The sequence below is a fragment of the Chlamydotis macqueenii genome, chromosome 13 (genome assembly GCF_036417535.1).
Source record: "Chlamydotis macqueenii isolate bChlMac1 chromosome 13, bChlMac1.mat, whole genome shotgun sequence".
In the NCBI taxonomy this organism is placed as follows: Eukaryota; Metazoa; Chordata; class Aves; order Otidiformes; family Otididae; genus Chlamydotis; species Chlamydotis macqueenii.
The window spans coordinates 3,597,648-3,610,514 of record NC_141568.1 but is presented as its reverse complement, the minus strand read 5'-3'; the positions used below and the strand labels follow the sequence as shown (position 1 = coordinate 3,610,514).

Here is a 12,867-nt window from a genome sequence, read left to right as displayed (position 1 = left end):
GTGGAAAATAAAGGATTATCATAGTAAAATGTAATCTTTATTTGACTTTACAACTTAAGATGAGTAGTTGGTAAGTTAGCTAAATTAACTGGAGAAAGCTAGATGTTCAATGTTATGAAACTTCTGTTAAAATGAAAATGTCATATAATAATTGAAAAAACCACACATTTTGTACAGGGCAGGCAAGAAGATGCTGAAGAATATTTGGGATTTATCCTCAATGGACTGCATGAAGAAATGCTGACCCTAAAGAAACTTCTTTCTCCACATAATGAAAGTTAGTGGATTTTTTTTTTTTTTTGTAGCAAACTTCAAGTTATTTAAACCACTCACATTTTTTGTGTTGATTCTGTAATAGAGTAGTGTTTGGAGTAGATAGGGAGATAGGGATAGAATATCATGTACTCAAAGACATTAACAAATAATCTTTTGTTAAAGTTTATCCAAAGGATAAAATGTGCCCATTCCGTCCAGTTTACAAATTATCTGAAGTGTTACTGGGTATTTGGAAAAGCATTGCCATGCTGTAAATACCAGTGTGGTTTTTTCACTGATCTTTAAACCATTGTTCAGATCTGGTTTTAAAGTGGAAACTTCTAGGCTAATAGCTAATTTATATCTAATATCAAACTGAGCATATTAAATTATTTTAAAATTCTTACCGACAAAGTTGGAGAAAAAAATATTTGGAAGATGTATTAGAATCCGTATGCAGTGTAAAATGCCATTTTATTTTACAGTGGCTTTATATTTGAGACCCCTATTAAAAAAAAATGAAACAAAACACTGTTAATCTTAGCCAAGTATAGAATTAAGATCACTAGTTATTCAATTTCTCTTTAGGAGGATAATTTTTTTTGTGATACAAAATGATCATTCCGTATTTTGTTCGTCAGCGGTGTGCAGTTTATAGCCTCCTGACTTTGGCCCTTGCAAAGAAAATATTTGCTAAGTCTTGGGTTCCCTGTAAAATATCCGTGCAGGAAAGGAGTTGGATTTAATAATGGCATAATTATGTTTCCAGAATAACACTTGACTTTCTAATTTTCTACCCCACGAATTTACTACTAAAAATATATCAAACTTTGCTAGAAAACTGCATCTGTTGACATACAGTCATCAGTGAGCTGCGTTCTGTTAATGTATGGATGTGTCCAGCTATGAGTGGGCCTGGAATACACTTGTTCTCATTTACTTTCTCAAATCTGTGATCTATGAAAACATTTTATTCTCTGAAAATTATTTATATTGGTTTTTCCTTTCAAATTCTTTATCTGTATGCATATTTTATTTATAGTAAGAAGTTCATTTTTTTCTTATTCACTTTAAGAACTCTCAGTTTCCAATGGCCCTGAGACTCAGACTGTTCACGAAGAAGAGGAGCAAGATGAACAAGGGGAAGGCAGCGAGGATGAATGGGAGCAAGTGGGACCTCGCAACAAGTCATCGGTCACTCGACAGGCTGACTTTGTTCAGACTCCAATTACTGATATTTTTGGTGGTCATATAAGGTACAGTACTTCTTCGTAAAAGTTACTGAGACCGTAGACTGCTTTGCCTTTGCTGATAACTTTTTCCTCTGCTTGCTTTTCTGTGTTTTCACCATATTGCATAGCTGAATGGGAGAGACTGGTACACAGTTTATTCAGGCCAGGAGAGGTGAACATTCTACCATGGAGCATTTGTTCTGCAAGAGAGGGTTCAGAAGATGGGCCAGAATGATCAAAGGATTGATTAATGATCAGATGGTTCTATGACTTATTGTAGAGTCTGAATCTTTTGAAGTGTCTTAAAAGAACAGACTGTTTAGAGAACAGAAACCCTGAATTGCATATAGAGGAGGAGTTTGACATATGTATGCTTTGCATATTAACTTTAGAGCTACCTAATTTTTGTGACCTCTGAGGAGTCTTCACTCATTTTGTAATTAAGGATACTAAGGGATAGTGAGGTTTGCTAAGAGTTAAATCTGGTCAGTAAAAGAATGAAATAAAGTAAAAAAGTTGTGAACTTTTGGTTGGTTAGACACTTACGCTTTCCAGAGGCAGGAAAGCTTTGTGTAATAGTTAATAAATGTTAAAGGTGAAAGAAGTTTGGAAAAATGTAAATTACTACAAGATGTTACAGGAATGGAAAGAATGTGGGACATGACTTAAATTCAGGTCTGATACCAGATGAAGGCAGAAAGCAGATATTGAAATAATATTTCTTGGAAAGGAAGCCTCATGACTTGTTTGGAGAAATGTGTAATTTAAAATGAAAGCAAGGTAAACACTTGCTAAAAACATATTCCAAAACAAAAATGCTAGACTTGAAGAATTATTTTTAAATTGGAGACAGACACTTAATTGCTGGTGTTTGACTCCCTGTGTTGCCAGGTATTCAGTCTAGAGGTGTGAATAATGTGGGCTAGTGCCTTCTGCCTGTGAAATGCACTGAAATTATTATTCTGGGATTTGAGTCAGACAGCTGGCAAATAAAATGATATTTTCCATAGAAACTGGCAGACAGATGTTTGTGCGTATTGATGAAATTCTGCGTTGATGGTATGTTCTCACACCCAAGGTATTGTTAATACCCTCAGTATATTTATCATGGGCAGAATTGTTTAGATCTCTACATGATTACATTAGTTCTTAAATTAAGAATGCCAAGAGAATGCTTTCTTCAGTAGAAGTCCACAGAAAATGGCATAAAGCACAGGTAATACTGAAAAAAGGCAAAAACTTGCACTGAGCAACAGAACCACAGGGTCCAGTCTGATGCCTGTTGTCTGCTGTCACCACACCCACTTCAGCCTCCAAACCAGGTCACGCAATTTACCACAGAAACAGTGTCCCATGTTGTGATGTTGGAAAGCTTCATCCTCTGAGGCTGAGGGTGGAGATAGGAAGGATTGAATACAGAATTGCCAGTAGAATTCCACTAAATGAAAGCATCAGAAATTGGAAAAATCACGTGGAAAAAGCAGCTGGGAAAACATGGTTTGAATTGGCATCGTTTGGCTTGGGAAGCCTTAGGCTGCCCTCTTGAGGCTTTAATTTATTAAATGCCTATTTAGGCATAATTGCTTTTTAAAAAAAAAAAAAAGAAAGTCTTCCTTAAGCAATGTGAGACTGAAATGCGTAGGTATGAAGATACACAGTTCTATCAGGATCTGGTTTGTGTGCAGGAGTCCCTTTTGACTTTCAGCTTGTGTGAGTTTCAAATATTTATTATGCAAGCTAGCTCACAAGCCAGTTAGAAGTCTGCTAAATATTTCCATAAGTAGTACCAACTTTTCCCTTCAAATGCACTGTTATTTTAAAAGAGAATAAATTAATTGTTGTAGTTTAAGCAGGGTAGCAATGGGCAGGACTGTTTTCTGAAAAATTCTTACTGTAGAGTTCTTAAAATACCTGAGAGTAATTAGTCATTGCAAATTATGCATTTTCCCTTGACCAACTGAAATTTGTATTTAGTCTAATATGCAATATTGCTATAGAAAAACATAGTCCAGCAAGGGTTTTGCTATCAAATCAATTTCTGCGTATCTTTTGAAGAAATGTTACAGTCTAATTATTAAAAAAAAATTCTTTAATGCTATCTTTTCAGAATATTATCTGTGTTATTAATTAAGTCTTTAATACATGGACTTGAAAACAGTTGGCGTTGTTGGCATTTTTCTGATGATTATTGCACTAAATAATGGTTAGCTTAAAAAGGGTTTGGGAAGTGTGTCCAAAAGCAGCAAGACTTAAACAGTGAAGGGTTTGTTTGTTGAAAAACTGCATTTGCCATGTGTTGAAGGTTTTGTCCTTAAATATAGCCAAGGAGGAAGTGTTAAACTGAAATAAAGATGCTACTGTGTTTCATACACTTGTATTTCCACTAAAGGGACGTATATTTGCCAATGTAAAGATGCATTGGCTTTCTGTTGGAGCTTCAGGGCTTTGCCTGAGTCTAAGGGACTCTTTCCATAGGAGTTTGCCGTACCGGCGTTAAACCTGTATGTTAACATTTCGTACGTGACCTGGAGAAATTTCAGCATAGCTACAGGGATTAGAGCTATGTTAATTATCTTACTACTTTCAAGCTTTGTCAGGCACTGTAGCAAGCATAACAGTGTAATAAATGAATTATTTCTTTGGCTGTGTAAAACCACGTTTTTTCAGCAGCTGAGGCTTTTCAATGTAAGTACTGCTTTCAAAATAAAAAATATTCTTGGGCTATGTTTGATGGTTTATAGTTTTCAACGAAGCTGCAGAAAAATTAAAATCAGGAAGAGTGATGTGGCTGAAGAGTGTACTGTCTCATTGCACAAAGTAATGATCACCAAGCCAGGCTACTTAAAGGCTGCAACTGAATACACTTCAAACAAAAATAAAAACCAAAAAAACAGGAAACGTGTTCTCATGCCCTGGGTTGTTGCTCCTGCCAGTTTTCCGAAAGACTCCAATTTATGTACAAAGGAGTACATGGACAAAGTCTGGACACAGAAAATGATCGGAGGAAAAGGAAATGCCAGTCCTCGATGGAGCATAGTTTATATTTCCTATGGCAAGATTTAAGCAAACAATTTAAAATCACTGTGGAATTGGGTCTTAGTGAAGTGACTAAGAAATTTGTGTATTTTTATTGGAGAATCTGGAAGCAGTTGTAATTTTCACAGTAAAGCATACAGTTAGATAAGCACTAGTATTTTATGCTTCTGAAGGTCTGTTGGAAAACACAATTTCAAACCTAAAGAGTCTGGAGATGAATCTTTTTAAATGCATTCTCAAAAAAACCCAGTGTCTTTCTTTAAACTTTTGATGTCTATCCAATAACTGTTTTAATCCTTGCATAAATAAAACAATTCAAATATAATCCCGTTCAGTATGCTCTAAGTGTGTATGAAAATCATTTTAATTGCAGTAAAGTGGATTCAGGTTGTTGAAACTTAGGCTTAACCTTTTGTATTTGTGTGGTTTGGGTTGGATTATCTGTATGTCAAGTTTCTAAAGTAGACCTTAGTCTGTCTTGGAGGTTCTATATTGTTGAAAATTCCTCTGCTTCATTACATTTTAACTTTTTTGTTTCCGTAGATCTGTTGTTTACCAGCAGAGTTCTAAGGAGTCTGCTACACTGCAACCTTTCTTCACCCTGCAACTGGATATCCAGTCAGACAAGATACGCACAGTTCAGGATGCGTTGGAAAGTTTGGTGGCAAGAGAGTCTGTCCAAGGTTATACCACAAAAACCAAGCAAGAGGTGTGTTCTGTTGACCCCTTTTTACAGTCAAGTAGTGAACTTCTAAAAAGGGTTTTTATACAGCTCTTGCTTTACAAATAGTTAATTGAACACTACTGCTTATGTTAACAAAAGAGATAGTAAGCTTTTCCAAGTGTCCTGCAGTGGTAAAACGTATTACGCTTGAACACATACACTGAAAGGGAGAGAGCTAACTCTTAAGCAAAGCTGTGCCTGTAAATAGGTGTGTTTTCTGAGGTGGTACAGTGATTGGTTGGAGATTTCACTGGAGTGTATGTTCAGTTACCAGAGTGAACTGTGGTAATAACACATACTCTTATGAGTAAAATAAGCTTTTAGCTGATGTTAACATAGTGATTCCTAGGGATTGCCAGATGTTCTTAGTAAAGGAGCAGCTCTTCAGAGTGTTGTTAGAAGGCGTGCTCTAGCTTTAAGAAGAAAACTCTTGTAGCAGAACACTTGCATGGTTGTCTGTGTGACTGTCCTCGATGGGTTTTGATATACTCACTTAAAAATCAAAAATTAAAATACTCATTGATGGTAGGCCTGGTAGAAATCCATCTAGAACCTCACTAAAACACCTGATGAAACACAATCTTTCTCTCTGGATTAATAATCTGAAATCTTTCAATAGCCAGTAACACCTCCATGCAGTGTCCTTGGCACTGTATAGTTTGCTGGTTTGCTGTACACAGCCCTAAAAAACCCAACTTGTCAGTAATACTATATTCAGTTTTAGGTCATCAGGTCAACAAAAATGTTCTTCACAGTTGCACAATATCTGGAAAAGAACAATCAAAATCAATGGCAGTCTGAAAGTTGTGATGTAAAAGAAACTCGGTCATCGAGGCAACAGTTTCAGAGCTGGCACTTACAGTTTTCTAAATAGTCCCAGTGAGAGTATGGTTAAAGAATGGATGGACCATTTTCTTTGAAAAGCTAAAGATGGATAGCTGAAATTTATCTGCTGTGTGTAGTCAGTAGGAGTGTTAGAGAACATTTATTTCTCCATTTGTCTTCCATGTGAAAGAAACATCTGCAATGCAAGCTCATCATGATTTACCACATAGATTTTGTTTCGCTAGTCATTCATTTTTTGGTTTTTACTGCAGATGATTTTAACTTCTTTACTGACAACCCAGTGTTCAATTATGGGGTTTGGAAGACGTGGGTGTTCAAATTAGGTGCTGGAGGTTTGGTCTGGCTTATATTTTAGAGTCTGAATGGAAATACAAGCATTCACAATGTCTTTTAGATCTTTTTTCAAAATAAATTCAAGTTGAAATAGCTGTTCTTCTATTAAACTTGTAGTGAAAACACTGAATGCATCAACTGTAGAACAAGCATAGGGCTTCACAGATAGTAATTTTCAAAATGTATTTTGAAAAAAAGTGTTTCATCTCCATTTTACAGAAGGGGAACTCAGGACTACTGATAAAGCTAAAAATCATATTATGAGACTATTAAAAACTAGTGCTGTCGTCTTATTTGTTTAATCTGAATTGTATTCTTTACAAGTTGTGGGCATAAACAATAGATATGAAAAGAATAATCTTCCAAATATGAGAGTGATTTCTCTTATAGTTTGTTTTTTAATCACTTTGAGCTTATTTTGAATTTTATGTGTGTATGAATATAAACAGGAAATCAGATTTTCCTGCAGTGTAATTAGTAAAAGTAATTAGGTGTTTTCAGTGAAAACAGGTGTTTAAAATGGAATGGCATTCTCTTGCTGCCTCTCACTCAATTTCACTTGCTCACTAGCATTTGGAGGAAGTTTGTTTTGGTTGCTTCTAGTCTTGCAGATCAGTTTGTTAAATCTTGAATTATTTCAACAATTAATATGGTTTTTTTTAAAGGGCTTAATCTTAATCCTCACTGAAGTGATTTTCTTTTCAGTCTCTTACTCCTATTTGCAGACCTGCTCATGTTTTCTAACAAAAGTGAAGACACTTCACAAACTAGCCTTTCCTCATTTACTTTTCCAGGTTACCTTCCACATGCTCCTTAGAAGGAGTCTTCACATCCCCTGGAGTTCCCAGACTGCTTCTTGAGGATCTTACAAGTATTTTCTTGGGACTCTGACTCATATTCACTAAACAAACATTTGTGGCACTTTTAGCTGGTAACGTTGCTGCCAGCAATCAGAGCCCCTTCACCCAGTCAGGACAGCAAAACGTGTGCCTGTTCCTCAGCTGCTGCTCCTCAGTCTGGCACTGTAACACAAAACTGCTTTGATCCGTGGTTTCAGCTAATACGCAGCCACGCAGCTGGGGTGCAGGCATCTGTTCCTATACGCCAGCTCGGTTACTGGGCAGGGGGCATGGCAACTGCTTAAACCACTGCAGTGACGTTCTTCAGCGACCTCTATTCCAGGTCTGGGCTGGGAGCTCTTGAGCTATTTTGGCTCAACACTCTGAATTCAAAGACTTCAGGTTTGAGATTTAGAAGACTCAATACAGGAAAATCTTGAGATAGTAATAACCTGGTGAATCAAGTGTGGTTTTTTTCCTATATAAAGCCTCTCTGGATTTGCTCCCTGAAAGCAGAAGCTGTTCCATGCTAAGATGCGTGGAAGAAGCATGTTCTCTTGAGTTCATCACAGAATTGTCTGAACTTTTTGTCACCTTTGCTTTCAGACTTTGCCTTCTGACTTCTTATTCTGCATGTTATTTCCTGGAAGTTGAGGAAATAGGCACCAGCAGGGACTTGTTGAGTGGAAGAGAACAGGGTCCTGTTGGACTTGACAGTTTAAAACAAAAAAAACCACAAAAAACTCCTCTCAGATCTCAGTGAAGCTGCTGCTGTTGTGAGGGGTTTGATGGGTTTTGGATGCAGAAGGACATGTTATGATGCAGGTGAAATTTTACAGTTTGTAGAGATTGTTTCAAATGTAAATACTTCTTGTTAATTGGATCAGCTGAGATCCATAAGGAAATCAAGTACTCAACAAAATCTAGTTGCTTCAGCATCTTAAGCAGTTTCAAGCCTGGAAAAAGGTAATAGTTTTTCCCCATGAGTTTCTATTCCACTCTTAGTAGGTTCTAGCAGAATTGAGCTCTGTATGGAAAAATAATACGCTGCTGATTTACAATAAAGAGATTTTTCTCAGTCAAATTCAGAAAAACCTAAAGCAGTTGTTCAGAGGTTTGTTTTTATATGTCATAATTTCTAGGAAATTTAAGCCAACACTTTGGTTGAAGACCCAGTGTGCTTTAAGTCATAAACTTGCAGTGTTTGTTGTAAATTATTACTGATTTTTAAAAAAAAAATCTGCTAGTGTATTTAAAATTAACTGTTTATTCATCTTTTAAAGGAGGAACTTTGAGCAGTTAACAAAAAATTACAGTTTTTCTGTATCTTTGTTCTATGTATATGTTAGGTGGAGATCAGCCGAAGAGTGACACTAGAAGAACTCCCCCCTGTTCTTGTTTTACACCTCAAGCGATTTGTGTATGAGAAAACTGGTGGATGCCAGAAGCTTATCAAGAATATTGAGTATCCTGTTGATCTGGAAATTAGTAAAGGTAAAGATTTGTTAAGGGGTTTTTCCCCTCTACAGGGAAAAGATAATGTCATGCTTTCTGGGGGTATGCGTTTGCGTTTCAGTTTTCTTTGCTCCCAGCTTTGTGCACAAGATTTCTTCTCCATTGTGGTCTGGAAATTTGGATTAATATCTTGCATGCTTTTTTTTCCCTTCATAAAAATAATATATTTAGGTTTCTGGGTTCAGTCTTGCCGAACCTGACATTGCCTGTGTATGAGTTTGGGCATTAGTTTTGCAAAGAACGTTATGGTGAAAGATCTTACGACATTTGCCACATCCTACACATTGAGTTGGCCAAATAAGAGCTTCCTTACAAATTTAAGAAGTAAAGTTATAGACTACTGAGGACAAATATTGGAAGTGATCTTGTTGAATGAGGAGTATGTCCCTCCACAAGGCTGGTGCCAATTAATAATAGATATTTTTATCTCAGATTTCATTCACAGAAGTGGCAAATTACTGTAATAAACAGTAGCTGATGAAAGGAAACTGGACATTTTATAGAAAATGCAGCCTGGAGGCAAACAAGTAAGCTGTAGTTCAGAAATTAAACAACAAAGTTCTTTCTTTTAACAGATATCTTAAGAGATTCTGATTTTAGAAATTATGAGAGCTTGCAGATAATCCAACATCTGAAGCATGCTAAATGAAATGCATTTAGTTTTGATTTGACAAATTTGCTGTTAGCGAGCTAGTAGCTCAAATAGGAAAAAAAAAAAGAAAGAAAATTAATGATTATTCATATCTCAAGTGAGATATGTACTTTGTCAGACAGTACCCTTTTGTTTTACTTAATATTTTATTTTAAAAATTCTTTAAAGAATGGGTATTTGTAGAACTAGTTCAATTTGCCTTGACTGACAGAAATGGCTGTAGGATGACTTGGAATCTGAAATTGATTTTTGTCATTGACAGCAGGAATGAAAGGAAAAAAATGAATAGTCTGATCTTTTGCCCTCTTTTTTTTTTTTTTCTCCTTCAGTTTGTTTGGGGTTTTCTTTTGTGGTATTTTTAAACCTTCTATAAATGTTAGTGTTCAGCAAACCTCAAAATCCATTCCCTTGATTGCCAGGTGTCAGAACAATGTCCACTCTTTGAAGGCTGCAGAAGATATTTTAATGAAACTTCTCCTTTATGATAGTGTTGGTTTCTCTTAGAAATAGTTGATCCCGTTAAAATTTGAATTTCTAAACTTGCTAATTATTGCCTTTGTGACTTCTTTTCTTTCTTTCTCCAGAGCTACTCTCTCCTGGTGTGAAAAGTAAAATTTTTAAAGGCCAAAGAACCTACCGGCTCTTTGCAGGTATTTTATCTATACGCCTATAGTCCCTGTATTGCAAATGCAGACCCTGCATATAGAATTCTAGAAACACTGGAGTTTCCTGGATTATATAAAATATTTTCTTTTAAATTACACTGAAGTAGCTTGTGGGTATCCAGTTCTTGTTTTTAGCGGGGTTTTTTGCATATGTGCATATACACATATATTGTTATATCTGTGCTTATGTATCTCACTGATCCAGCTTTGTGCAAAAACAGAGTTCTGTAGCAGATCCACCCTGAAAAATATCAGCAGAAGCTGAAATACAACTGTAATAAAACTAAAATATACCACATTCTCAGAATGATGTTTCAAATTTCTTTTGAAATGGCTGTTTGAATGCTGACTTTAATCCCTTTGAACCCTCAAGATGATTATTACTGGTAGGATATGAGTAGCGTATTATAGGTGGAAAAGTGTAACTTGGAGGAAATGATGTTTTTTGTGTGAGGAAATGATATTTTTAAGAGTGTCTGCGATGTATACAAGATATCTAAATTGGTAAGGTAAGATTGGAAGCTCACGTAAGAATTCAGAAGGAGCGTATTAACACTGAACAAAACAGGCTCTGGGCAGTAATGAATCTCCTGACGTTTAAAATTCCTACACACAGTGTATGATTTGCACCTGCTTATTTGTGTTGGCATGAGAAGAACGTAAAAAACTGGAGAGCCAGAGGTCTTGACTTCTGTGTCACCCAATCAGTGCCAGTACTGGTGGCCTTATGTGACTTGGTGGTTTGGATCTGGTTATGTGACCGCTGAGGTTACGGAAGGAAATAGCATACCTGTCTCTTGTGGAAATTCAGGACTGTTTCTAGCAGTGTAATTTTTTTTTTTTTTATTGATAGTGGTTTACATGGGACAAGTTTAGACAGTGTAATTAAGGTGACTTGAAGAAACTGTGTCACCACTGTAATTTTTTTCTAACTTCTCTGTGGAAAAGTACAGTACTTCAGTCTTCTGTCAGTCTAGGACTTCTCATCTGCAGAAACTGAGCTTGTTAGATGAACTTTAAATTACTAAAATAAGCTTTTGAAGAATTACATTTCAAATATTTTACTTGAACATCCTTTTAAGAATAATGAGATTTGGTATGCTGGAGAAACATTACTAATATTACCAAGTATTTTGCCTTTCTTAAGGTAATGTAGACCTAATGGTAATGAGCTAAACTTAGATTTTGCAAAGACAGTTCTAAAAGTTCGAGTGAGGTCTTCCACTGAATGAGTACTGTTGTCAATTGTGCAGTTTTATAATTGGAGGCTTTGCCTGAAGTTTAGTGTCAAGTGTAAGCAAGCAAGCACTTAAGGGTCTTGCTTAATCGAGATCGTACCATTCGGCAAAACCATGAGTATGCTCTGAAGAAAGCAATATGTGATATTTTTTCTTGATTTACTTTTTCAGTGGATATTTATCTATGTATAGCGTATATGTGCTTCATGAATTTCTCTTTGCAGTTGTCTATCATCATGGAAACAGCGCAACTGGTGGCCATTACACTACAGACGTCTTCCAAATTGGTCTAAATGGCTGGTTACGCATCGACGACCAGGCAGTCAAAGTGATAAATCAGTACCAGGTGGTGAAGCCGTCTGCAGAACGCACAGCCTACCTCCTGTATTACCGCCGAGTTGACCTGCTGTGAAACTTTTCCCTTTTACGCTGTGTGTGCAAGATACCTGCTTTGTAGAACGCCAACTATCACTAACTTTTTTTCTCCTGTAAATGCTCTTTTGAGTGAATCTTTTTTTTTCCTTTTTTTTTTTTTTTTTCCCTTGCAACTATGGGATAGAGTGATAAAGGAAAATACCTTGGGTTTGTGCACAACATAGTTTGTGTTGACTTTTGAATTTGCAGAATGAAGTCACTTGGTTTAAAGACTCAGTCTTATGAATCACAAAAATACAAAAAAAAAATAATCTGAGTTAATGCTGAATCCTAAGATAATAAACGGGGATTTGCATTTGATTCCCACTTTCTAAATGCGTAGTAGAAGAAAACCCTGCACCAGCAACAGAACTTGTAGATTTCTGTGAAAATGTTTTATCTTTACTTAAGTAAAAATAATAAAAAATATAAAAAAATAAAAAAAATAAAAAGCGCTCTCTGCTTCCCCGATAGTTTTTGATAAGTGGTGAAATACGAGCCGATGTGTATGAGATGGAAATGGTCCTATGTGCTTCAAAAAAATGTACAAACGTACAAAATGCAGAGTTGCTGGTTCCTGATAGGAAGACACATTTTAATAATTGTGCGATGAGAAACTGCTTAAGTACACATTGCAGATCAAATATTTGGAGTTAAGATGTTAGTCTATATAGATGGGTGATTGTAACTTTATTGCTATTAAGAAATTTCAAACTGCATTTACGCTTCTGTGTACATGAAATTAAAAAAAATGGGCAAAATAATTAAGATTGATATTTCTTTAAGTCTGCTTTGTTTAATTTTGCTGTCTGCTCTCCTATAATGTTGAGTTCCTAATTGTACACAGTTTAGTGATATCTAGAAGTATAAAGTTGTCGCCCATCAATAAAAGTCACAAAGTTGGTTTAAGGTGTGTGTGTGGGTTTTGTTTTTCCTCAACTGTAAGTTTTACCCTCGGAAACTCTAGAAATTGCTATGTAGCTCTTCTACAAGGTGTAGACAGTGTTCCTCAGATGAAGGGCAGATGACTTTGTCTTTTACAACTTCTTGAAACTTCAGAAATGTTCCCATGCGGCATTGAGATGGCACTGAACTTTGAGGGGAGAGGGAAGGGGAGA

At 36.1% G+C, this 12,867-nt stretch overlaps 1 protein-coding gene across 1 annotated transcript in view; it reads left to right on the top strand.

Annotated features, from left to right (window-relative positions):
• Window positions 1–12,658, top strand: part of USP10 (ubiquitin specific peptidase 10) — a 50,812-nt gene extending 38,154 nt beyond the window's left edge. The window contains exons 9-14 of the mRNA XM_086758265.1: window positions 178–277; window positions 1,331–1,511; window positions 5,067–5,232; window positions 8,615–8,759; window positions 10,017–10,082; window positions 11,560–12,658. Of these exons, the coding sequence (XP_086614391.1) occupies window positions 178–277; window positions 1,331–1,511; window positions 5,067–5,232; window positions 8,615–8,759; window positions 10,017–10,082; window positions 11,560–11,747 (846 nt within the window). The 3' untranslated portion in view covers window positions 11,748–12,658. The remainder of the gene's footprint in view (window positions 1–177; window positions 278–1,330; window positions 1,512–5,066; window positions 5,233–8,614; window positions 8,760–10,016; window positions 10,083–11,559) is intronic.
• The last annotated feature ends 209 nt before the right edge of the window (window positions 12,659–12,867 follow it).